The sequence below is a fragment of the Vicugna pacos genome, chromosome X (genome assembly GCF_048564905.1).
Source record: "Vicugna pacos chromosome X, VicPac4, whole genome shotgun sequence".
NCBI lineage: Eukaryota > Metazoa > Chordata > Mammalia > Artiodactyla > Camelidae > Vicugna > Vicugna pacos.
Window position 1 is genome coordinate 66,543,057 of NC_133023.1, and position 27,995 is coordinate 66,571,051.

General features: G+C 35.2%; 1 protein-coding gene across 2 annotated transcripts in view; it reads left to right on the top strand.

Moving 5' to 3' along the window:
• Positions 1 to 905: 905 nt before the first annotated feature.
• The window catches only part of KLHL4 (kelch like family member 4), an 83,533-nt gene continuing 56,443 nt past the window's right edge, over positions 906 to 27,995 (top strand). Inside the window, exon 1 of one of the 2 annotated variants that reach the window (XM_006219462.4) lies at positions 906 to 1,465. In XM_006219462.4, the coding sequence (XP_006219524.1) occupies positions 1,044 to 1,465 (422 nt within the window). In that variant the 5' untranslated portion in view covers positions 906 to 1,043. The remainder of the gene's footprint in view (positions 1,466 to 27,995) is intronic. The other variant, XM_072955842.1, reaches the window with a different exon arrangement.

Genomic DNA, 27,995 nt, shown 5'->3' on the forward strand with positions numbered 1-27,995 from the left:
AACAAGCCCTTTGCATCCTCTCATAAGGACTTTTGAACAAAGAAAACAGACCTTTAACACTGCCTGTGAAAGTAAAGAACATGATAAGGAAGTGTTTATACAGGCATGTAGCCAGAGTGGACTATTCGTTTTCAAGCTTTGATTCCTAAGAGAAGACATCTCTTCTAACCTAACCAGCTTAGAAAAACACTGCTCTCTTCCTTCAGGTGTAGACTTAAAATACCGTTAATACATCCCCTAGTGGAGTGTGTGTGTGTATGTGTGTGTGTGTGTGTGTGTGTGTGTGTGTGTGTGTGTTTAGTCCTGAGTACCCTACACTTCCTTCTGTTTCTGAAATTGTTCAAGTGTTCAAGCAAATGTTTATGTAAAGACACTCACATTTTCAGATATTTTGTAAAAAATAACTACAAAAGTCCACGAGGGGACTGATGACAAGATGCTTTCCATAATGAACCACCTTCAAAATTTTCATAAGAACCTCAAAATAGATCATAATGAATTCCCTGTTACAAATTCTCCTAGGACAAAGTGCCACATTTTTAGAAGTGGGCTGCCAGGAAACAAAATCTGGCAGGCAGAGGGGGTGGGGTGAGTGGAGGGAATCTAGAAGGAATTGAGTTTCAACACTTTGCTTTTGCTCACTTGCCTGGGTTTAAAAGCGGAAGCTACTGTACTTCAGTGAGGAAGGAGCTGGGTTTGATATTTGCAAGTCCAGGCGGGAGGGCTGCGAGCATGCAAATCTAGCAGCTGGAGTGTGTTGTGGTAGCTGCTTTCCTGTGCTAAGCTGATTTACTTGTTTAAGGTCTGACCTCATCATCCTGTCAGTATGGGTTCCCACCTACACTGTTAGCGGCAGCTCTCTGCATCAGCTGGAAAGCTAGAAGTGTTCACAGTGTACCACAGACAGCGGGGGAGGGGGGCGCAAGAAAGACAGCTCTGGCACTTGTGCTTTTGTTAGTCCTACAGAAGAGGCAGAGAAACAAGAGATAACAAAGGCTGTTTCCTTTCTGTGAGAGAAGGCTTTTGTCTTTCCTCCCGCAACGATGTCAGTGTCTGGCAAGAAAGAGTTTGATGTGAAACAGATCCTAAGGCTACGCTGGAGGTGGTTTAGTCATCCTTCTCAAGGTTCGCCCAACACTGGAAACTGCCTTCAGCAGGAAGGATATGAGCATAGAGGGACCCCGGTTCAGGGCAGGTTGAAGAACCACTCTCGGGACAGAAATGGACTGAAGAAAAGCAACAGTCCTGTCCACCACAACATACTGACACCAGTGCCAGGACCGGCCCCTGCCCATCAAAGAGCCCTTCAGAATTGGCACCCACAAAACCTGATAGAACATCTTCGAGCAAATGAAGATACTCCTAAAGCAGTTCCAGAGAAGACTTTGTTCCAAGAAGCTTGTGAGAAACACTCACAAGATTTGGAGATGATGGCTGATGACAATACAGAAGATTCTACAGCAAGGTAGGAGTTTTCCATCACATAACTGAAAGTCATAGCCTAGGTTAACTTATCCTCTAAAACTCTCATTTAGTGTTGAAATAAAACTCTGAATTTGTAAACAGCCAATCAGGGTCTCCGAGTAACCCCCTCCTCTAAGTATATAAAGGAAAATAGTAATAAAACAGACGTTTTGATAATTAATAGGAAATACGTTTTCGGGTTGTGAGTTTACTTTTCCTGTTCCATTCTGATTCCATTAAGACTTCTGTTTCAGTTCTAAGAGATGTTTATTATAATTGCTAATTTTCTGAAAATATCCTCTGTGGCTTGAATGTTTGAATAGTTGTGATTCTTTGTGAAAGTGTGATGAACCACACAGAACTCTTTCAGACTTTGTCAGTTAGGCCAACTCTGACAAAATAAAAGCTCTGACTGCTCAGCACATCCTTATCTGTTCCTTAGTACACAGCTGCTATATTGACGCTTGATAAATGTTATCTTTACGTGAGAATACGGAACGGCTTCCGTCAGCATTTGAGATTTATTGCAAGTTGTGTTAGTTTCCTAGCTAGTTCGCAATCATGAAACTATTTTGCATAAAGCAGGTAATAAAATCCTGCTTACAGCAGTGAGATCTTAAAGTAGGGAATGGAACATGTTGGCTATTTCAAGACATTAAAATGGAATGTGAAGTGATAATAAAGTATAGTTTAAGTATAGTTTATAAAGTATTTGACTTCATCTTTATTTTCATGTCCACCAGAATTGAGTGGGAGAAAATTATATTCCGTCCTCAAATATTGTCTAATATAACTTCACCTAATAGATCTTTACTTTTTTTTTCTTTTTTCCTTATCAGATTTTATTTCCCCAATATGTTGTAGACACAGTTAATGACCTTGGTAGTGTAATTAAAGTGTAAAAGGGCTATAGAAAAAGAAATATTTTTGAAACTACTTCTTCATTAAGCTATGCTAATTTATTTAGAAATCTGAATATTTGGTATACTGTATCTCTATATAACTATAGAGGAAGACTGGTAAATCTGCTTCTGGATATAAGTTTTTCCAATATATCTATCTGACAGTTCCTTGCTTCCATAAATTCAAAACATAACATCAGTAGAAAAAGCAACATAACAACATTATGGCAAAAGACAAATCAGCTTTGAAAAATGATGCCTTTATAGGAATTCAGTCTTTCTGATGAAATGCAAACATGGGAAGATTTTATAAAATGACTTTAACTATAATAATAGATTGTTTGAGATACAGATGTCTTAAGAAACAAAATGTGTATGTATGAATTTTCCTAAATATTTTTGTGATTACTCCAGAAAATGCTATAAAACTATTGGTACTGAAGATTGTATTTAGCACAAATATAATATACAAGTATAATACAATCTATACTTTTAGATTTCAGATTATCTCTCCTCTCTATGAACAACAATTTTAAAAACCTCCTGAATTTGGAGCTTAATATTAAGCACATTTGACTCTGTTGTAGAGAAGTTTAAGTTATGCACTGTGACTTCCTGACAGAATTCTTTGAGGATCTCTGAATTGATTTTTCCAGCAATGAGAATATATTTACAATAAATTAGTTGCTAAATGAAAAATGCCAGATAAAATGTCAAATATAAAATAGCATCACCAAGTAATATTTTAAAAATATGTTTCTCTATTTTATTCTTGATAGTGTTCATGTTCTAAAACTTGTTCTGTTAAATATCCTATGGTTACAGTAGAAAGTTAATATTTTCTTAAAATAAATATAGGAAGTGGTTTTATAGCTGTGCCAAGGATATTTTAAGCAGAAGAGAAAGGGTAAATTGAGGATCTTATTAATTGAAATATGATGGTTTATTAATCTATCACTACCCATGCTGAATTGTTTCGTCTTGGTTAAGGAGAATTTGAGGAGGAACTTTCTTATGTCCTGCTTCTTTTATGCCTCTCTCCTTCAAGCAGATTGAAGAAGAGGAGGAAAAGATCATGAGAGGCAGGCAGCAATGTGCCATTCCTTCAATAGAACTCTTGTGGTTAAAAAACAAACAAACAAAACTGACAGTGCAGTAGGTGTGGAGAATCATCACACTAGTACAAGGTGGGCTTTGACACTTGAGGCAAAGTAAGGGTCTTTAAACCATCCTGCTTTCTACAAATATTGCAGGGAGTTAATAGAGAATTGGCTAAATTACTAACGTGTAATATAGTTGAATAACCTACAATTATTCCTAAAACAGAAATTAAAGCCAAGATATTAAAGTTATATGAATATGTTGGTTAGGGGATTTAAAAACCCGAATACATTCATATGTAATTGACCGATAAGTAGATACTTCATTTAGGAGCAACTCTGTATCATGATCCCACTGTGAGAATACACATACCAATATGCCTGCCATCAGAGACCTGGACTCAATTATCATTTTCTTTTTGTCCTAATTATCTACTAATTCTGCATCTTTGCTACCCCATAACGACCTTGCTTTATGTCCTTTCTTTTCTTAATTCATCCCTAGAATCCTAAAATTCTGAATATTTTAACAGTGTATTATGATCATGCTCCTTACATGACAGTATTTTGTTATAAGATTATATATACATATGTATATACTGCTCAAAGAGAAATGATCACATAAGTCTCAGGTGTATGTCAAAGTGTTAAACTGCATTTGCTAAGACAAATGCAGTTATTTCCTTGTTCTGCTTGAGAACATTGAATACAATGCTGATGACCTGTGTATGGGCCCAGAACAACAAACGTGTCCCTGTGCAAGATTGGAGGTTCACAGAGCTATTTAGTTTTAAGAAATTGACAGGAATGGGGATCATACTCTCATCTTACCTGTCGATGCTTTTGGTTTTTGCATAACTTATGTATGGTATGTGATTTTGTGTATCTTTGCCAGTGTTGCCCTGTCAGACAAGACTCCAAATTCCCTCTCCACTTGAGTCCTTTCCAATTTTCAAGTGAGATTCACCTAGAAAAAAAGAGCAGCTGTCATTGTATACTGTGATATCCCAAAGAAGGGGGCATTGGATGAATAAGACTTAGAATTCATTAATAACTTATTCCACAAATATTGAGCACCATTTGTGTCAGGCACACTTCTAGATGCTTGAGATAAAACAAGATCAAAACAGAGAACCTGTTTTCATGAAGTGTACATTCTAATGGGAAGAGAAAGGCAATCAAAATAAACCAAAATGTAATACATATGTGGTTGTAATTAGTATGAAGAAAAAAATAATTTGAGGGCAGAGAGTGAAGAAGGGATACTCCTTTAGATAGGGAAGGCCTTTCTGATGAGATAACATTTGAGCAGAGATCTAAATGAAGTGAAGGGGGAAGCCATGAGGATGTCTGACCCAAGAATTGAAAACAAGTGAGAGGTTACTGCTGCTGTACCGCATGGGAGCCCCTAACCTCCACCCATCTTTTTCTATTCAAATCAGTGCCTCTTATCCCCACACAATCCTTTGATTAATGTCCCAAACATCCTTAACTGAACTGGTGAACTCAAAAATATGCCCTGACCTGTTGTTTATTATGGTGACTTTAAGAGCACATGCATGTCCCATGGCCACAGAGGTGACGTTCCAGCCATCCTGTAACCATGGTGCCATTTTGTCCTCTGGGGATCTGGCTATTCAGCCAGCAGACCATATGCCTCATGTACAGAGGCCCTTGTGCCCTTTGTGAAAACAGACACATGACAGTGTATTTGCTTTCTTAACAAAACAGTTCAGATGGGGCCAAATGTATTATGTGTCTCCATCCTCAACACAAATCCATCTGAGATATGGAATACATTTCAGAAGTACTTCTGCGTAAGAAAAATCTTAAATCTTAAACAGTGAAGCTTACTTTAAAATCCTTTCTCATAATGTAAGAAGTAAGGTATGAGGGTTCTGGGAAGACAGAACAACAATTTCAAGAGCTCTGAGATGGGAGTGGGCTTAATATGTTCAAACAAAAGGAAGCTAGTGCAGCTGGAGTACAGTCTTCATCTGGGAGAGCGGTAGGAGATGGTTTCAGAAAGGTAACAACAAGAATACAATATTAAAAATAGTAAGTACCTTTTGTAGACATTTGCTATGTGCCAGGCACTAAATACTCTACGTACATTTTCTCATGTTCCCAAAGAAAATCTTTGAATGTAAAGATAGTGTATGTGTCTACAAATGATATTTCTCAGGGTATTATTTTGTTAGCTATCTGTGGTTGTTATTGCTTATCTTCTAACAAGGCAAAAATATTGTGATTTTCTAAAGTTCAGAGCTAGGCCTGCTTTCCTTAATTGTACACGGCATTATTCAGTAGAAACTGTTACTTCAAAGAATAAGGAACAAACTACAATTTTATTCTTGCCTATAGAAAGTTTAAGGTTAAATCCCTTTGTCTATGGGTTAAAATGTCCCAAACAAAATTAGATAATTTAGTCAATTGCTTTATTAAATTTAGAGCATTTTAACATATAATTTAAACTTAATACAATGATTCTTAACATTTTTAGAGTTGGAACTTCTGTTGGTTGATTTTGAATCCTTGCTACTCACAGCTTCTTTCCTGAGAGTGAGGTACCTTGGTCCTCATGACTCATTCCTAACATGGTGGGATTGCATGTATATTTAAGTTAACATTAATTAAAATATATTTACTATCTGAGAAACTGGAGACCCCTTTGCATCTAGGGATCTGGCAATATGTTACGGCCATGTTTCTTTAAATATTATGAGTAAGCACCTATAGTTGTTATTTCTGATATTTGAAAGACAAGTATCATTTACTTCTGCATTTGGAAATATAAATAAAGAATTTAAAATATATGGTACTATTTGATGTGACTTCAAGAGCAATATATTAATTACATTGACCTGTTATATAGTGCCTAAATGTTCAGCTGCTTAGTACTTTAAAGTCTATTTTTTAAACTTGTATATCTCCTTTCTGACTCCTATATCAGATGTAAGACATCTGCTCCTTAATACTAATCTTTTTTATGTTTTCCCTATGACTTTATAAGTGAAAATAGTTTCAGTGCTATATATATATATATATATGTATACATGCACACATACACACATGCACATATGTAGACACATATGTATACACGTATATGTGTGTATGTATACATATATTTCAGTGTGAAATTCTTATACTTGAAAGAGATAGAAAGCTGAAATCAAAGTGGAGGACTGGGGGACACTGGCTCCTTAATAAAGAAACAAGTCAAAATATAATATTCTGCCAGATGAACCTGGAAGATCTTGTGTTCCCTACAGTAGGAGAATCCTCAAAACAAATAATGATGGGGGGTTATGTCAAAGGGACACAGGAGCCAACCGAAAAAGCTCCCAATGGCCAAAGCATTTTAGCGAACAAACAAAAATATTATAAACCTCAGTAAAAAATAAACTTTCTTAACTTCATATTGATATAAATAAATGATTAAATAAGTAAGTAGGTAGGACATTTAGGCTGTTTCCATGTTTTGGCTATTGTAAATAGTGCTGCTATGAACATTGGGGTGCAGGTGTCTTTTTGAAGTAGGGTCCCTTCTGGATATATGCCCAGGAGTGGGATTCCTGGGTCATATGGTAAGTCTATTCCTAGTCTTTTGAGGAATCTCCATACTGTTTTCCACAGTGGCTGCACCAAACTGCATTCCCACCAGCAGTGTAGGAGGGTTCCCCTTTCTCCACAGCCTCTCCAGCATTTGTCATTTGTGGATTTTTCAATAACTCACAGAGAAAAAAATGTGACAATGACTGTGTATATGTCCATGAATGACTGAAAAATTGTGCTGAACACTGGAATTTGACACAACATTGTAAAATGATTATAAATCAATAAAAAATATTAAAAAAATAAGTAAGTAGGTAAATAAATAAATAAACAAGAGAAAAAAGAAATCTCTTGTGCAGAGGAATTTCAAATAATATACTCCACACTCTGTCCTCAAGGAGGTAGGGCTGAATACTATGCCTTAAGTGTGCACTGTATAAGGCAACTTCTTTCCAAAGAGTGAGTATAGTATAGAAATGTGGTGGGGGAAGTTCACATTTGCAGTGGAGAACTCTGAAGTACCTGAAGGTACTCTCTCAGCCAGGTAATCAAGGTTAACATCGAAACTGCTCCAGTATATACACGCGGTATGATGTGATGAGAATGGCACTTTACTTTACTTCTGTCCTTTACCTCTGCAAAATCCATCATCTCCATCCCAGTCTAATCATGAGAAAAACAGCAGACTAACCAAATAGGGGAACATTTAAAAAAATACCTAGTCTTTAATCCTCGAACTGTCAATACCATCAAAAACGAGAAAAGTCTGAGAAACTGTTGCAACCAAGAGGAGCCTAAGAAGATGTGATGAATAAATGTGATATGGGACAGAAAAATGACCTTAGGTTAAAAATTGAGAAAATCTGAGTAAAGAATGGACTTTAGTTAATAATGATGTATCAAAATTGGTTCATTAATTGTAACAAGTGTGCCATACTAATAATTAATAATAGGGGAAATTAAATGTGGGCATTATAGGGACTCTCTGTACTATTATTATACTATCACAATTTTTCTTTAAAAAGGTACACTATTTTAGCAAGAGCTATCTTAGTAAATAGATTTCAGAAATCAATACTAGAAGACAATCCGGTTGTAAGAGCTGAGTTCTTGTTGTTCTTTTGATGTTGTTGTTCTTGTTTTCATGTTTTTGTCCTTTGGCAACTGATTAGAAGGGTGCCAAATCAAAATCAGTGGGCTGTTACCTGCTTCATCCAAAAATCTTATACATCAGTAACAAGATAATATCCTAAAGGTAAGGACAATATTCTGAAGTTCTAACAACATCTAGAAACTGCAATTTTAAGTCCTATCACCATGATACTGATGGTGGCTGTCATTTGGTGTGGACCAACTTTTAAGGAATGGATACTGATGAAAGGGCATATATTTATTTGGTGCTTTCAAATGAAAACATGGCCTGCCACTTTTTTTTTCTACTTCTTTATATTGCTATCTGTGGTTTATCTCTCAAGAGGTAAACAATGGCTCGTAGAAAACAAGCTTCCTTATATAAAAATCTTTTTTTCCTCCATGCTAAAGTGAAAAGTATAGCCATTGAGTATATTTTATTCATGATTCCATTAAGATTATACTTTCACTAGAGAGAATGGAAAATGTGTATCCCTAGTGGTTATGAAATAAGATTTTTTAAAATAGACTTAAAAAGAGCTATCTAAGAAAAGGTAACTAAAAGTGAGAAAATTGAAATCAAATAGTTTTCATTGTCTGATGTTTTCCCATGAAACTGGTATTATTGAAATTTTATCCAAAAAGCATTACATAAGGTTTTGCTCTGAAAACACTGTAAAATATATATTTTCCAAATCAACATAAAGATATAATACTTAGATATCACTAGCATTTGCACTGGAGGAGAGCAATGCCAATGATCATGTTTATTGAAACTATCAGAAGTGAATCCTTTGTTATTCCTGTTTAATCTTTCTTAGCCTGTTACTGTTAGTCAAAGTGACTTATCTTTTGCATGCTTTCAAATGTCTTTGTGCAGAATAGAAGCCTCTTGCCCTACTCACACCCTGTCTCTCGCTATTGCTTCTTCAGGAGCCATACTAAAAAACACATTACAAATTTTTTCATCAGGTCTTAAACATAAAGTGATTGGTGCTTGGTCATTCCACTGCTAGCTCACTGAATAAAAGCTATCTGTTGAATCTTTTGCCCACCTTTTCCCTGTAAAACTAGATTGCTGTCAGCACAGTAACATTTAGATGTCATTTTTGGCTAATGTTGATTACACGAGCTATATCAATACTAATAAACAACTGCATGTTTGTCTGAAGTCTATTGTAACATTCAACAAGCCAGTTGCTTAACTAAGACATTGGTTTTCATTTGTTTCCTCCATTCAGCAAGTGTAAATTGAACCCTCAACATATTCATTATGTGTTCTTAGGCACTCAAAAGATGAAAAGATAAATAATAGATGATTCCCTCTTGAGACTTAACAATACTGTTGGGGAGATAAAGTGTATTCACTTGAAAGGTTTTATGGCCATGAAACAGAGTACATTGCAAAAACAGTTTAAGTCACTTGGTCATTGAGACCTACAGGCATTCAAAGACAAGAAATAATTCTTCTGACCAGAGCAACCTTGGAATGCTTCATGGAGGAGCATGATTTGAGATGAATCTTAAGGATGGATAGCGTTTTGCTACAGATATGGGGAAGAATGAATTCTAGGTAGGAAGGAAAACAAAGAGTGCCTTCAAAAACACACTGAAGCATGGAAATTTAATGTGTGCTCAAACGGCAGATTTTGGTTTGGGTGAAGTGAATGATATACATTGGAGAATAGTATAAAGTTAAGCAAGAAAGAGAGGTCAGACATAGATTATGGAGAATCTTAAAACAATAAGGGCTGTCTAGACTTTATCTTAGAGGTCCCAGCTTAACATCCAAGAATTTGCTGAAATATTTTGTGTCTGTGAATAATTTTAGGGAGAATTTCCACTTTCCTCAGATTCTCAAACAGTTCCATTTCACGGGAAAAACGAAGTAATGAATGGTAGCAAAGAAAGCATGTTAATAGATATAATACTTTAAGGAACAAAAAATGTCATGAGAAAAAATAGAAAATATAGGACTTGACATGTGCCATATCCATTTAAGACGTTTAGATGTAAAAAAGTATGATAGATTTTATCAAGGTCTAGTTGAATGGGATTCCAGGACTCTAGACAGTTCACTTATACATTTGAATAAGTGATTTTTAATTTTTTTTAAAAAATCGTTTAGCTTTTTATTTTTTATTATGGCAAGAACACTTAACATGAACTCTATCCTCTCAACAAAACTTTAAATACACAATATAGACACTAACTTGTATAGCAGATCTCTAGAACCTCTTCATGTTGTATAACTGAAACTTTATACCCATTGAATAGCAGCTCCCCATTTCTGAGTCCCCCCAGTCCCTGGAAACCACCATTCTACCCTGTTTTGAGTTTAATTATTTTATGTAACTCATATAAGTGAAATAATACAGTTTTTGTCCTATGACTGACTTATTTCACTTAACAAGATGTCCACCAGGGTCATCCATGTTGTTGCATACGGCAAGATTTCTCTCTTCTTTAAGGCAAGTAATAGTCTATTGTATGTGTATACCACATTGTCTTTATGCATTCATCTGTTAATGGACACTGAGGTTATTTCCATGTCTTAGATATTGTGACTAATACTGCAATGAACATGGCAGTGAAGATATGCCCTCAAGAAACTGATTTCAATTGTTTAAAAAAGACATATACATAGAAGTGGGATTGCTGGACCATATAGTAGTTCTATTTGTAATTTTGGGGGGAAGCTCCAAACTGACTTCCACAGCAGCTGCACCTTTTTCATTCCCACCAACGTTGTACAAGGGTACCGATTTCTCCACATCCTCGCGAACACTAATCTCTTGGGATTGTTTCTGTTTTTGTTCTGTTTTTTGATAATAGCCATTCTAACAGGTGTGAGGTGATATCTCATTGTGGGTTTGATTTGTATTTCCTTGATTATTAGTGATGTGGAACACCTTTTTATATACTTATTGTCCATTTGCATGTCTTCTTTGAAGAAATATCTGTTTAAGTTCTTTGTCCATTTTTAAATCAGGTTGTTTGCTGTTGTCTTGTATGAGTCCCTTATATAGTTTGGAAATTAGCCCTTATCAGATAGATGGTTTATAAATATTTTCTTCCATTCCATAGGTTGTCTTTTCACTTTTGATTATTTCCTTTGCCATGCAGATGCTTTTTAGATTGATGTATTTCCATTGGTCTCTTTGTGTTTTTGTTCTCTGTCCTTTGGTGCTATATCCAAGAAGTCATTGCCAAGACCAATGTCTTGAGGCTTTTCCCCTATGTTTTTTGCTAGGAGTTTTAGAGTTTCAGGTCTTATATTAAAATCTGTAATCCATTGTGAGTTGATTTTTGTGTATGGTGTATGACAAGGTCCAATTTCATTATTTTGCATCTAGATATCCAGTTTTCCCAACATTATTGTTGAAAAGGCTATCCTTTTCCCATTGTGCATTCTTGAACTCTTGTTAAAGATTAGTTAACCATATATAGGTGAATTTTTTTCTAGCCTCTTAATTCAGTTCTATTGATCTGTATGTCTGTTTATTCTAGTACCATACTGGTTTTTTTTTCCAGTTATATATTTAACTTATTTAGTTATTTTGTATATATATATTTTTTATTGAAGTATAGTCAGTTTACAGTGTTGTGTCAATTTCTGGTGTACAGCATAATAGTTCAGTCATACATATACATAAATATATTCATTTTTATATTCTTTTTCACCATAAGTTACTACAAGATATTGAATATAGTTTCCTGTGCTATACAGTATAAACTTGTTGTTTGTCTATTTTATATATATTAGTTAGTATCAGTAAATCTTGAACTCCCAATTTATCCCTTCCCACCCCTTTCCCCCCAGTAACCATAAGTTTGTTTTCTATGTCTGTGAGTCCGTTTCTTTTTTGTAAATAAGTTCATTTGTCTTTTTTTTTTCATTCCACATATAAGTAATATCGTATGATATTTTTCTTTCTCTTTCTGGCCATACTGTTTTAATTAGTGTTGCTTTGTAGTATATTTTGAAATCAGAACGTGTGATGCCTCTAGGTTTGTTCTTTCTCAAGATTGCTTTGGCTTTTTGAAGTCTTTTGTAGTTCCTATGAATTTTAGGATTTTTTTCTATTTCTTTAAAAGAGAATTCCATTGGGATTTTGATAGAGATTTTGCTGACTCTGTAGATACCTTTGGGTTTTATGGGCATTTTAACAATAGTAATTTTTTTCAATTCATGATCATAGGATGCCTTTCCGTTTATTTGTGTCTCCTTTAATTTTTTCCATCAATGTTTTGTAATTTTCACTGTACAAGTCTTTCACCTTCTTGGTTAAGTTTATTCTGAAGTGTTTTATTCTTTTTGATACTTTTGTAAGTGGAATTATTTTCTTAATTACCTTTTTAGATAGGGCATTCACAATGTTGTGTTGCTCACTCTCTCTCTATATGTTTCTATGTATGTGTATATTAGTGTAGAAACAGAATGGATTTTTATATGTTGATTTGTATCCTGCAACTTTACTGAATTTGTTGATTTGTTATACCAGGTTTTTTAGGAGTCTTTAGGGTTATCTACATATGAGAGCATGTTGTCTGCAAATACAGGTCGTTTTTCTTCTTCCTTTCTGATTTGGATAACTTTTATTTCTTTTCTTCTTAATTGCTTTGTTTAGAACTTCCAGTATTATGCTGAATGGAGTGGCGACAGTGGGCATCCTTGCCTTGTTCTTGGCCTTAGAAGAAAACATTTACATTCATTTTTTCACCACTGATTATGTTAGCTGTGGGCTTTTCACATATGATCTTTATTATGTTGAAGTAAATTCCATCTATACTTCTAAATACTTAGTTTATTGAGAGAAGCAGTGATGTTTTAAAAGTTTTATTATCTATTATCACATTTCCAAATTTTACTTTAATAAAAAGATGCTTGTATCATCTATAAGCAAGTCATTTGCATTTTCTCAAGAGTCCATGAAATGCTAAATTAATCATAAAAAAGACCAGGCAAATTTTAGGATACTCATATTAAATATACCTACAGTTGTATTAAAGAATATAGTACGTTAACTAGAAAAATACCTCTTTTGACTGAAAAATTAGTTACAAGAAAAATCAGAAAAACCTTGCTGCATTTTATTAGAATAGTTTCATTAATCTTGAGCTTTTATTATTAAATTCTGTATATATGAAGACTATAATATAGACTACATATTGCTTGAAAAAGAAAATGTTATTTTTCAGAACAGTCATAATATTCAGCAGTATTATATTTTTAATGCTAGATAAAGCAGATAGTCTTATAAAACACTTAAAGACATTAAGTCATACTCTTTTCAAAGTCAAAGGTATGAAATGGCAAAATATCTTGGTAAGACAATAAAGATGTTCACTTTCTCTGGGGAAGTAAAGTCCAACTATAAAACCTCTAGGTCAATACAGTTTAAATAACTCTAATCCTGAAGCACTTCGTATTCCTGGTTATTTAAGCAACCAGGATTCTATATTAGAAATTTCACAAGTATAAGCAAAGAATTATCACAGGAGGCAGCCCAGTGTGATAATACCAAACTTCTTAAAGATGTAATTTAGACCTTAAAATCTACTGTTTCCCTCTTGCTAGTGATGAGCCTTTATAATTTCCACCTCCAAAATGTATCAGTAAAAGCCTTTCATGAGGGAAAGTAACTTGAGAGGTTCTTGTTTAGTCACAATGAATGAATTAACTAAAATCAGGGTATAGTCAGAGTGTTGAGAACATTAAAGCCAGATCATTAAACAAAGAGAGATTCAATTAGGAGTTACAGTCAGTTTACCTGGCCAAGGCCCCTAAACTGGAGATCTGAATTCAGGATAAAGATAGCACACACACACACAAACAAGAATTGGAAACCAAGGTTAGAAACTCTACAAGAATATAAAGAAAAGCACCCCTGTTAAATCTCTAAGGTTATGATGGAGTGTAGGAGGCAGATCATTTTCAGAGACACTGGTTGAATGAGCTATTCATGGGGCAATTCTCTTTCCTGATAGTGCAAATAGGATTTTGGACTTCACTGTGCCCAAGAATCATCTGGGGAGCTTGTTAAAAATGTAGTTACTCCGTATCGACCATCAGAGAATTTTTTTTATTAAAGCATAATTGATTTACAGTGTTGTGTTAGTTTCTGGTGTACAGCAAAGTGGTTTCATATATGTATGTGTATGTGTGTGTGTGTGTGTATATACACATATATATATATTCTTTTTCAGAATATATATATTCTTTTTCAGATTCTTTTCCATTATAGTTTATTACAAGATATTGAATATAATTCCCTGTTCTGTATAGGAGGACCTTATGGTTTATCTGTTTTATCTAGGGTAGTTTGTATCTGCTAATCCCAAACTCCTAATATATCCCTCCCCCCCAATTTCCCCTTTGGTACCCAAGTTTTCTATGTCTGTGAGTCTGTTTCTGTTTTGTAAATAAGTTCTTTTGTATGTATTTTTTAGATTCCACATATAAGTGATATCATATGATATTTGTCTTTCTCTGTCTGACATCAGGTTGTATGATAATTTCTAGGTCCATCCATGTTGCTGCAAATGGCATTATTTCACTATTTTTATGGCTGAGTAATATTCCATTGTATAAATATATACCACAACTTCTTTGTCTACTCTTCTGTCACTCCATCAGAGAATTTAACTTACTAGTTTTGAAGTATGATTTAGGAATCTGAACTCTTTTTTTTAGAATAAATATATTTATTCAGTATTATTTGACACAAAGAAATATAGAAAAACTCATATAAACTCACACTGCATGTCTTTTAAGCGACTTTGAATTCAGTTTTTCTTAGATCAGATAATTTTTAAAATTTTTTTATTGAGTAATAGTCATTTTACAATGTTGTGTCAAATTCTACAGTAGAGCACAATTTTTCTGTTATACATGAACATATATATATATTCATTGTCACATTTTTTTTTCACTATGAGCTACCACAAGATCTTATATATATTTCCCTGTGCTATACAGTATAATCTTGTTTATCTATTCTGCATTTTAAAATCCCAGTCTGTCCCTTCCCACCCCCCACCCCCTTGGCAAGCACGTTTGTATTCTATGTCTATGAGTCTGCTTCTGTTTTGTATTTATGTTTTTTTGGTTTTTTCGATTCCTCATATAAGCGATCTCATATGGTATTTTTCTTTCTCTTTCTGGTTTACTTCACTTAGAATGACATTCTCCAGGAACATCCATGTTGCTGCAAATGGCATTATGTTGTCGGTTTTTGTCGCTGAATAGTATTCCATCATATAAATATACCACATCTTCTTTACTCAGTCATCTGTTGATGGACATTTAGGCTGTTTCCATGTCTTGGCTATTGTAAATAGTACTGCTATGAACATTGGGCTGCAGGTGTCATTTTGAAGTAGGGTTTCTTCTAGATATATGCCCTGGAGTGGGATTCCTGGGTCATATAGTAAATCTATTCCTAGTCTTCTGCGGACTCTCCATACTGTTTTACACAGTGGCTTTCCTTGCTTCCCTCTCCCACTCTTAATGATTTAGATGTCTTCTTTTACAATTTTGTGTTTATTCTTTTTGTAATTCATGGCAGTTATCTCCTTTCCAGTTATGAGTTTCTCATTTTTGTAGCATCTTGCTTCTTTTCTATTTAGAGTAGACCTATCAATATTTCTTTTAGCATGAGTTTAGTGTTGCTAATTTCTTTTACTTTTTGCTTGTCTGTGAAGTTCTTTCTCTCTCCTTCTATTCTAAAGGATAGCCCTGCTGGATAGAGTATCCTAGGCTGCATCTGTTTTTCATTCAGGACTTTGAATATATCTTGCCACTCCCTTCTGGCCTGTAGTGTTTGTGTAGAGAAATCAGCTGAGAGCCTTATGGGGGTTCCCTTGTAACTCACTCTTTGTTTTTCTCTTGATGCCTTTAGGATCATTTCTTTATCCTTGACTCTGGCCATCTTGATTAGGATATGTCTTGGTGTGGGTCTATTTGGGTTCTTCCTGTTTTGGACCCTCTGAACTTCCTGTGCTTGAATATCTGATTCCTTCTTTAGGTTTGGGAAGTTTTCAGTCATGATTTCTTCAACTACCTTTTCAATCCCCTTTAGTCTTTCTTCCCCTTCTGGAACCCCTATTATGTGCAGATTGGCACACTTTATATTATCCCATAGGTCCCTTATATTCTTTTCATTGTTTTTTATTTGTTTTTCTCTCAGCTGTTCTGATTGGGTGCTTTCTGTTGTCCTGTCTTCTAGGTCACTTATTCGTTCCTCTGCATTATCTAGCCTGCTTTGTACAGCCTTTAGGTCAGCTCTCATTTCAGCAAATGAGTTTACTAATTCGACTCAGTTCTTCTTTATAGCTTCTATTTCATTTTTGACATATTTTATATCTCTAAACATGATTTCCTTTAGTTCCTTCAGTACTTTGATCACTCCTATTTTGACATCTTAATCTCTTAGGCCATCAATGTCTATTTCCTTGATCGTTCTTTCAGGGGATTTCTCTTGATCTTTTAATTGGGAGTGGTTCCTCTGCTTCTTCATCTTGCTCATAGCTCTCTGGCACTGTGGCTTAAGGAGTATCAGTTATCTAGTTCTCCTGGAGACGGTGTGCTCTTAATGATTTTATCAAGAGGTCTTTGTGTCTTTGCCCTGTTTTGCAAACTCAGCTTGCTGTTTCCAGAGGCCCTCTGTTGGTGCCCTCGTCTGTGCTGCTCCCAGTGGCTGTCGGCTAGCAGATCGCACGCGCCCCCTCCCAACACTGGATCAAGTGCTGAGCTCTTACCCGGTGGGCGGGCAGGTCACTTCCCCTCCCAATGCTGGAGTCAGATGCTGAGCTTGGGTAAGGCAGGTGGGCAGGTCGCGCCCCCTCCGAGCACCGCGGTCAGGTGCTGTGTTCCTGCCAGGAAGGCAGGTGGCCGCCCACCCTCTCCCGGTGCTGGTCGCTCCGCTGCTCTGTGCAGCTGCTCACTCCGCCTCAGGTTGGGCGCTCCAAAGGCTGTCTCAGGGAAGACCACAGAACAGCCCCGTCCCTGCTCCATGCCAAATCTCAGCTCCTTGTTTGTCTTAGTGGCGCGAGTTCCCTGAGGTGCCAGGGCAGAAAGATCCTATCTGCCTTGGGCTGTAAACAAGTCTCAGTCCTGCCTAGGAGGTTGCAGAGCCCCTGGGTGCAGATTCAGGTCTTGGCCCGGCCCCTGGCCGGGTGTTGTGCACTGGAGGAGATGGTGGCTGTGGCTGAGCGCCACCTCTCTTCTCATGAGAAGCACCAGTAATGGCAGCACAGATCTGAGGAGACAAAGGCTATGGCACCCCTCCCCCCAGGGCACACCAGCCGTGTTCCTTTGCTTTTTTCGCAATTTATGGGGGACCGAGGTTTTTCTGCTCTCTATCCCCTCCCAGCACCCTGCAGTCCCCCAGGGCTGCCTCAGTGCAGCCACCCCAGTCCTCTCCCCGGTTCGGGTGGCCTGTTCCAGCCACAGCTGCTGGCTGGTGTCTTGGGCTGAGTGTTGTGGAGACCCTTTGTGCCCAACTAAGTTCTGTTGGTCAAGGGGTGCTTGGGGCAGATCTGAGCCTCGGAGGCTCCCCCTTCATCCCGCTGGCCTCTCCGTTGGAGAGGGGAGACCCAGCAAATGAGCACTATTCCTCCTTTGCCGCTCCCTCCCTGCAGGATCGGTCCCACACTGTCTTGCCTTTTCTTCTTTCTTTTTTCCTACCACATTTTTGGTGTCTTTGTCTTTCAAAGAGGGCGATGTTCTGTCGGAGTTTGACAGGTGCTCTGGTTGGCTGAGTAGGTCTGTAGATGTAAGTTTTGGTGTATTTGTGGGAGGGGGTGAGCTACAAGTGTCCTTCTATTCTGCCATCTTGCTTCTCTAGGAATCTGAAGTTTTAAAGACTTCTGAACCAAACTTTTAAAAAAACTTGGTCAACTACTGCAAGACTAATTGTTTGGATTCCTTCAAGATCTCAATACTTGATATATTGGTAAACATGCAATAAATAAAACACAAAGGCTTTCTATAATGTATAATAGATTATACAGCACAATAAGTGATTATACTTTATGTAAAGAATGTAGATACACTTGAACCTTTAATTCACATTAACAAGTTCTCAGACGTTGACCGAGAAAATGCTTTAAAAAATAGTCAACAGCATTAATTTAGCCTTGCTCTCTTCCACGTGTAATGAGTTTTAAGTTCTCTGAATGGGTGGCAAAGGAGTAAAAAACATAGATCCTACCTTTATGGGTTTCATAATCCAGTTGGAATGGAAAAACACACCCTGGCAGTAAAAGTTTTAAGAGTAATTACAGGGCAGTGACTCAGTTCAGATCTCGTAGTGTTTAATATAGAGGCTACCCAGGAGTCCAAGGATTCCAAGATGGAAGTAGGGTTAATGACTCAAGACATCTTGAAATGCGAACATAGGAAAGTTAATTCAAGAACAGAAACAGATTTCAACCACGTGGAAATTTTTTAAATTATTTTTAATTTTTCAAACTCAGAAACAAAATAACCAATGACAATTTACCATCACTGTGGTCCCTCAACTCTCAGGTGAGTTATTTGAAGAATGGACAATGATTACTAATACAGTGTTGTATATACTATAGATATTTATTGGAAATACTGATTATATTCTGGCACATTGCCTGCAGACCTCCCTTCTCCCCTCAGATCCCCAAACTAATTGGCAGCTCTTTTCGTACTTTCTCCTTACTTTTTTTGGTACTTGAGAGTTGCTCTCTTCACCTTCTGTGTTTTCTTTGCTCTCTGTATGAGCAAATACATTAAAAGTACATAAGTGTAAAAGTGTAATCCAAAACAAAAACAATAAAAAGGAGAAATGGTTTGTCATTCCTTAAGTGAGCTGGAAAATGAGATGAAAAATTAAGCCTTTCTCTACAAATTATGAATCTGATTGAGATAATTAATATGTTAAATTAATTACATTTCAGAAGCATTTGGCTGATCTTAATAACTTGGCTTGCTAACATATAAAGGAAGTTTGACAGCACTTAGCATACATCTTGCTAATGTATCAAGATCAAGATGATTTTTATTTCCATATAAAGCATTGTTCAGAAACTTGAACTTGCCACATACAATCGAAGCAAGCACGTATACTATAATCATTTTCGTAACAACTATATATCTGAAGAAAAAGGAAATTTCTCCTCTGAATTTTTTTCATCCTTTTTCGTGTGACTGAAGTGTCTATAATAATTGCACATTTACATATATCTTAAGATTTTGGTTAAAAATGACGTTTAAATAAATGGACCAGTGTGGGAAAAACCTAAAACATAGAATAACTATAGCTAATCAGTGGCAGAACTGAAACTATAAAGTCGAATTTCTTAACTCCTGAACTTTCACCACACTGTTCTCTCAAAAGCATATTCAACTTCTTCATTCTGATAAAACTGAGTGTCCAATCATCATTATAACTGATGTTAAAAGTGTCTATGTTAAGCTGATTACAGAATTTCTTGGAATTAAATATTTGCAATAATCTTGACTTTTAAATCAGATAACTGCCACATCAAAGATATAAATTAGGACATTTTACAAACCTTTATATCATAAAAATCATTAAATCATCCTGTTCATTCTATGGTTTGCAGAAAATATCTAATAAATTCAATTTAGAAGTAGAAGTTATGCTCTGTAAATTATCTGTCACCTCACAGGGGCTTGTCTATACACTCAGGAGTTCAAGAACAAGGCAAGGAGTGTCTGTGGTCAAGGAATAATCTACTCTTTTGGCTTCTACACATTAGTAGTCTGGGTAATCAAAAACTGAATGGGGTCATATTTATGCTGTTACTATTAAGTAGATCAGTTTTGCAACTTTATTCAACATGAGGAGGTAATTCAAGTACCACAGACAATTTCTCTGAAAGCTGACCAACAAATATACTAAAACAATTTTGGTCCTATTCTCTTATTTTCCTGTCAGCAGTATAAAACTGGTGATAAATATATCCATGTAAAACCTTTAAGGTCACTTTTCAAGTTATCCTGTAATTTTTTTCTTCTTCAAACCCAATTGTCAAATTGACATAGGAGTATTAAAATTTCCCTTTTTACCCTCTAAATAATTTAGTTTTCTGTTGACAGCTATACAACTAGTAAGGGTCTGTCCATTGTAGTTTTTTTTTACTGTTGTGTTGAAAGAAGCTTACAGAAACAAATGGATAAAAGTTGCTAGTTGTCCTCAAAGTTCTAGGCCATTAAAATGAGAAGAAAATACTGGTAAACCATGAAAATTCATGAAACATCTTGTATTGTTTCCAGTCAAACTCAAATAATAGATATTTCCCCTTTCATAAAGTTATTTCCTTTTGTCCTTTCCAGCATAGCATAGATTTTTACAGGTGCATGAGAATTCTAGTCATTATTTAGCTAAAACATCAATCTGCCAAAAAATGTGGAAAAGGCCCATGTGGAGGATTGCAAAATTAGTGCGTAATGTTTCATTGTCTCATTTTGAATGAATAAAATGATGGACCTTCTAATGTTCTGTTAAAATTGCATTGGTAGTTGATTGTCATTCATAAATAGCTTGCTCATCACATACTTTTTTCAAGGGAGGGGGAGGTAATTAGGTTTGTTTGTTTGTTTGTTTGTTTTTAGAGGAGGTACGAGGGATTGAAACCAGGACCTTATGCATGCATTCTACCACTTGAGCTATACCCTCCCCGCCACACACTTTAAAAACATAATATAAAGGTGTTTGCAAAAATTAGAATTTAAGCATGTCCATCTGTTTTTTTAATTTTACACTAAATCGCATTTATTAATTAAAAGTAAATAGAAACATAACTGTTTTTGTTTGTTGAATGATGATTGCTTAATTCTGAAAGTGTAAGAAGCACTTAATGAGCTAATGGACTATTAAGCGTTTTTAATGATTAAGCCATTTTTCATCTTTAGTATTTTTAAGGCTTTCCTTATTTTTTACTGATGTATGCAGTACCATTAGTGAAGCACACTGAAGGCTACAAAGCACAGGATACATGAAATGGTTTATTAATAGTAGTGAGAACAGTATACATTGTGATATCATAGCACACTCTATTTATTGAATTCAAGCCTGATATTTAATTTATTTGATTTGTAAAATATCTTTATGTTGAGAAACATCTTAATCACTCATCTGTACTATCACTGTATTATGGTGCTATTTCCTAGAAGGCATGATTTGACACTTGTGTGCAAGCAAAAGAAATAAAACTCATTATTTCTGATACAATAATATCTCTTCTCCTTCCTACTTCCATCACCCTAAAAAGAGGAATGTCTCTTGAATTTATAATAGCAGTGCTCCAACCAATAAGAGAGCCATTAAGGTCAAGGTCACACCTACACTGCTGAAAAATAATCAAGTTAATGTGTGGGTAAACAAGTAAACTGAAGATTTCTAGATACTTTCAGAGCCATTTTGCTTTAGTTGATACGTGGGAACCAAGAGATCTTAACTTGGTGCAAGTTGTCCTCTAAAAACTCATCTCTTTGACCACGTCAAGAAGATGTAATAAAACACAAGAAAATTTTTCTTTATAACATTAATTTGAATTCTAAAGAATGTTTTCTCCAATGATTTTAATTTTTATATTTTAAATGATTTTCTAGTTTTTCATCTTAAGTGGAAATTCAGGAATGACTCTGTGACCTTCATCTCAGAGGTCCCATAATAGCATTCAACCTACACACACACACACACACACACACACACACACAAACACACACACTTCCTAGAAAAGGTCAAGCTTTCAAAAACTATGCCCTCTTCTCAAGAAATATGATTTCTTTTACTCATGAAATGCTTAAATGATTTAACTAGTTTCCATATCATGCATACCCTTCAGATTTTACTTAAGCATTTTTAAAACTTCTTCTATACTTATTCAGTTATTTCTGTCAATACCTATAATATCAGTCTTCTCATTATTGGAAACTAAGAGCACATGGCCAGAAAAGGGGAAACACAGCTAACTTTCATAATTATTTGGTTCCTATAATTAATTAAAGTATTCCAAGAATTGAATAGGAGACTACCTGAGATCAGTTATTTGATATTTCATTAAGAAATGTTTATTGGGGCATTCATTTAACTGTAAGTCCATCCAGTGTGCTGGAAAGTCCCAACCCCAAATAATAATGTAGGAAATAGAAGATTAAGAGTCTTACTACAGATCTCAGTTCCATGCTAGGTATAGGCAATATCTAAGCTCTTGTAGTTTTCCAGTGTCTGAACTTTTCTCTGTCTTCTTTTCTTCTTTCTTTTCTTCTTTTTTACTATTTTGTTTCCTTTTCTAAGAGAGATACACAGGAGTAGGAATTAATGTATGGAGGGAAATCTCTGATGTAGTTTGCTTCAAAGAAGTGACTCCAGGGTGTTACAGAAGTCAACATGAATTAGAAGGAGATTCGAATCTGAGCCCCAAAGATGTTCTGGCTGACTATATCATAAGGTCAGAGTTGCATCAGGAACAAACTATGTCAAAAAGATCATTTTTACATTACTGGGTATGAACTGTGAGGATTGTTTATATTTATTTCTGGAAATGTCTATATTCATCCCACTAATGTTTGCTAGGTATGATTATTTAAGTAGCAGAGCAAAAGCATAAGTTAAGGCGATAGAATTGGCCTTAAAAAAAAGTGGCAATTTTTGGAGGACTATTACTATAATTAGAACATCTAATTAAAAAAGAAAATGATTTTTAGAAGTTTCTACTTAGTAAATTCTACTCATACTTGATCACCTTGGGAATTCAAAATCTGAACTCATTTTATTTTATTTCTTTAAGGAAGATATTTATTCTGTGAAAGCTTGCTAGAGTCCCATGGTGAAATATAAGGGAAATCCCCAAATTCTGCCACAGTATATCGTGAGCTTTTCAGTGTGAGCCTCACCTAGTTCTACATCATTCTCCCTCATTCCTTTGCCTGTCTCTTCTTAAATTACAAAGAGTTACATGAGAAAACTTGGAAAGAGGAGAGACAACACCACAGACCTAATCTTGTGTTTGAATTGCTTCTCTTGCTGGACATTATTGCCCAAACCTTTGACTTTCCCAGATTTCATTAAAGAGCATAGACTCCTTAAGTACTAAAACAAAGTAAGTCATATGAGATGTTCATTTTACTTTCCTATTTTATGAATAATTATGGCTGAAATATACATTAACATTTGAGAAGACAGTAGTGCACAGTAGATACAGAACTCATCATTTTTGTGACATTAGAAAATTCAGAAAGAACCAAGAATATACAGGTTATATTCTACATATCATATATTCAGTATAATATACAGTATATATATATATTCATATATTCTTAGTAATGATAAACTCTGAGTCATTTTTGGTTTTGACTGTTATCATCCTGGTTTTTCTGTAATCTTCTACGGAGAGCTTCTCATCATTATCCAGTATCTGCTGCATTTAATAGAGGATAATAAGGAGGACATACACTATTTTTTTCTCAATTAAAACTTTTTGCCATCAATTCTATTTAAACATAAAATGTGCTCTTTTTTTTTTTCCCCCAGTGTTTCTAGTGCCCTTTACGTCTCCTGCCTATCTGGAAAGCAGCTTGATCTCTTCTGCTAAAACATCATATTCATGGCAGTTTCTTTATCTCTGTTTTGTTTGATGTATCTGATTTTTATGCTCAATGATTTTGTCTGGGATTCAGCAATACTAAACACCCATTTTGATGATTTTTTACATAATTTACCATTTCTCTACAAAACATATAAAATAATATGCCATTATAAAAAAATATACCTAGTTGCTTTTCCGAGTGAGCTGTGACTGAAAAGCAGCAACGTAAATTTGCCAATATTAGTTTCTTGAATCAATATCTATGAATTTTAAGCAGACATTACTGAAAGGTCAAACCTGAGCTTGTACATAATAATACTCTCTTGCTGCGGTGCCAAATGCAAGCCAGTTTTCCTCCTGTCTCTTGATCTGCTCTATGCTGTTGGCTGCAAACATAGAATAATTGTTAATTGTTATAGACAGCAGACAAAGTGTGACTTTGTAGTTTATGGTTTGTTCTCACTAGAATCTTTATTTTTGTAGTCTTCTGCAATTTGTATTCAATTTGCTGAAAATATCAGGCCTCACTTATTTTCTAAAACTAATGGGAATGAAAAAGCATGCAGATGAAATGACTAATATGCTGAAGGAAAAATTAATTAATTGTGATGAGCAATGAAATTTAGTTTATGCTAACAAAGCTAAAATGCCCATTGTTTTCTACAAACAAAAAAAAAGCCATTTATGGCCTCACACCCAACCCAACTGTGTTTGTGTCCTGGGAAATTTTCCTCCCATACCATCTATCAAAAGCATGATATGGTGCACTTTGGAGTCAAAGTGTAAGTCATTGTTAATTTATGAATCCCTTCATTTAATTTCTCCTTTGAGGAGATTTCCACATATCTTCATAATCTAGTCAATTATAAACATCCTTTCCACTTTTACTAAAGTGGTTATCTGGAATGGTAATGTTTAGCAAGTAACATTTTCTAGTAACCCAAGTAGTGGATGGAGTTAAAGAATTTAAAGATCCACTTTAATAGATCATTGTGCTAATTGTGGTAGAATCAGACTAACAAAATATAGCACATAAAGTAATACAAACTTTGATGTCTTTGTTGATGTTCTAGAAACACACTGTGGACATGAATGCAATGAATGCTTTAGAACAAGGATAGGTAAACTTTTTCTGTAAAGGAACAGAGAGTAAATATTTGACGGTTTTGCAGGCCATTCAGTCTTTGTTTCAACTGCTCGTTTTAGCTCAAAAGCAGCCTTAGATAACATGTAAATGAATGCACGTGACAGTGTTCCAGTTGAGACCATAATCAGGAACTTTATTGTTGACTTTAGAATTGTATATAATTTTCTTGTGTCCTTTTGATTCTGTTAACCAGTAAAAAATGTAAATTCCATTTTTAGCTCATAAACCATACAAAACAGATGGTTGGCTGGATTTGGCCCATGGGCCATAGTTTGTCAACTGTTGTTCTAGAAACACTTTGTGAGACATGAAGAGAATGTTTTCCACAACAGACAACCGTGGAAATTCTGTCATGTTGACAGCCTTAGCTGAGACCCTTTGAGACTTGGACCTTCCCACTAGCTAAGTCTTGCTTATTTTTCAGAAGTGTTTTGATTTCACACTCTATTTAGATTCAGTTTTATATGTCAAGATGCTCCCACTACTCTTAAAGAAGCTAAAATGATTGCACATTTTTTTATGCTGATAGAAAACAGTTCATGAAAGTCAAGAAAGTATTACTGTAAATTCCTCTAAAGTCTGGAAAACAAAAATCACACAAAAGTAAAAATCCCCCCCAACTACTACTTCATTCATATATCAATAAACATTTAGAATGCATAATATATCCAAAGTACCTTGACAGAGGTAATTAATTAATATGTGAGGTGATAGATATGTTAATCAGACGGGAGAAATCCTTTCACAATGTGTATGTATATCCATCATAATGTGCACTTTAATATCTCACAATTTTATTTGTCAGTTATACTTCAATAAAGCTGAAAAAAGGAATGGTACATATATTTAATGATTTAGCATATTCTGTGCATTTTAGCATACATTTTAATATGCTGTAATCTAACACAATATAGCTGAAAGTCCCTAGTGTGTAACTTTATAACGCTATTGCAAAATGTTAAGTTCCCTAATTAAGAAGATAACATTTAAAAAACTTTTCATTTCATATGAGGAGTCAATCAATATCATACTTAAAGGCCAATCATTTATTGTTTTCTCCTGAACTAGATTTATTGTTTTGTTATTTTAATGAAAATACACTCTTAAATATATGAGCTTTCTTTTCAAACTGTAGTGTTGAACTAATTGATATCTAATATTTGGTGTATATTATATATTATATATGTATATATATTATATGTGTGTGTACTATATATGTATATATATTTATATATTTTAATATATTTTTTATATGTATATATACATATATATAAAATAAATGATTCAGGATTCTGCCTTTAACCCAAAGCTTTCCCTGACCACTCCAGCCCACAGTGATCTCTTCCTCCTCTGAAATTACACAATATGCTATATGCAGCTTACCTTCTTCAACTTTTCCTCCTTATATCACATGTTTTTCCAGGCTCCTGCCTATCTTAGATACTCTCTTCTGGATATTTTTCAATTTCAATATACTTCATTTAAAGGATGGTAACTATAATTAGACCTAAAAAGGCAAATGTAATCTGACCAATGAGAGTCCAGTAGGTCTGCTATTACCCATATCCTGCCCCCAACCCTGTATCAGGAAACTTCTAGTAGAGTATCCAAAGACTGTAGTAGCCTATTTCGTCAGCCATGTTACACTATTGGTTTTTTTTTTTTTTTGCTTTTATTTATTTATTTTTTTTTACATTTTTTTTACATTTTTTATTGATTCATAATCATTTTACAGTGTTGTGTCAAATTCCAGTGTTCAGCACAATTTTTCAGTCATTCATGGATATATACACACTCATTGTCACATTTTTTTCTCTGTGATTTATCATAACATTTTGTGTATATTTCCCTGTGCTATACAGTGTAATCTTGTTTATCTATTCTACAATTTTGAAATCCCAGTCTATCCCTTCCCACCCTCTACCCCCACTCCCCCCCGGTAACCACAAGTCTGTATTCTCTGTCCATGAGTCTATTTCTGTCCTGTATTTATGCTTTCTTTTTGTTTGTTTGTTTGTTTTTGTTTTTTAGATTCCACATATGAGCGATCTCATATGGTATTTTTCTTTCTCTTTCTGGCTTACTTCACTTAGAATGACATTCTCTAGGAGCATCCATGTTGCTGCAAATGGCATTATGTTGTCGGTTTTTATGGCTGAGTAGTATTCCATTGTATAAATATACCACCTCTTCTTTATCCAGTCACCTGTTGGTGGACATTTAGGTTGTTTCCATGTTTTGGCTATTGTAAATATTGCTGCTATGAACATTGGGGTGCAGGTGTCGTCCTGAAGTAGATTTCCTTCTGGATACCAGCCCAGGAGTGGGATTCCTGGGTCATATGGTAAGTCTATTCCTAGTCTTTTGAGGAATCTCCACACTCTTTTCCATAGTGGCTGCACCAAACTGCATTCCCACCAGCAGTGTAGGAGGGTTCCCCTTTCTCCACAGCCTCTCCAGCATTTGTCATTTTTGGATTTTTGAATGACAGCCATTCTGACTGGTGTGAGGTGATACCTCATTGTAGTTTTGATTTGCATTTCTCTGATAATTAGTGATATTGAGCATTTTTTCATGTGCTTTTTGATAATTTGTATGTCTTCCTTGGAGAGTTGCTTGTTTAGATCTTCTGCCCATTTTTGGATTGGGTTGTTTATTTTTTTCTTATTGAGTCGTATGAGTTGCTTATATATTTTGGAGATCAAGCCTTTGTCGGTTTCACTTGCAAATATTTTCTCCCATTCCGTAGGTTTTCTTCTTGTTTTATTTCTGGTTTCTTTGCTCTGTGGAAGCTTGTAAGTTTCATTAGGTCCCATTTGTTTGTTCTTGCTTTTATTTCTTCTAGGAGAAAATTTTTGAAATGTATGTCAGATAATGTTTTGCCTATGTTTTCCTCTAGGAGGTTTACTGTATCTTGTCTTATGTTTAAGTCTTTAATCCATTTTGAGTTGATTTTTGTATATGGTGTAAGGGTGTGTTCTAGCTTCATTGTTTTACATGCTGCTGTCCAGTTTTCCCAACACCATTTGCTGAAGAGACTGTCTTTATCCCATTGTATATTCTTGCCTCCTTTGTCGAAGATGAGTTGACCAAAAGTTTGTG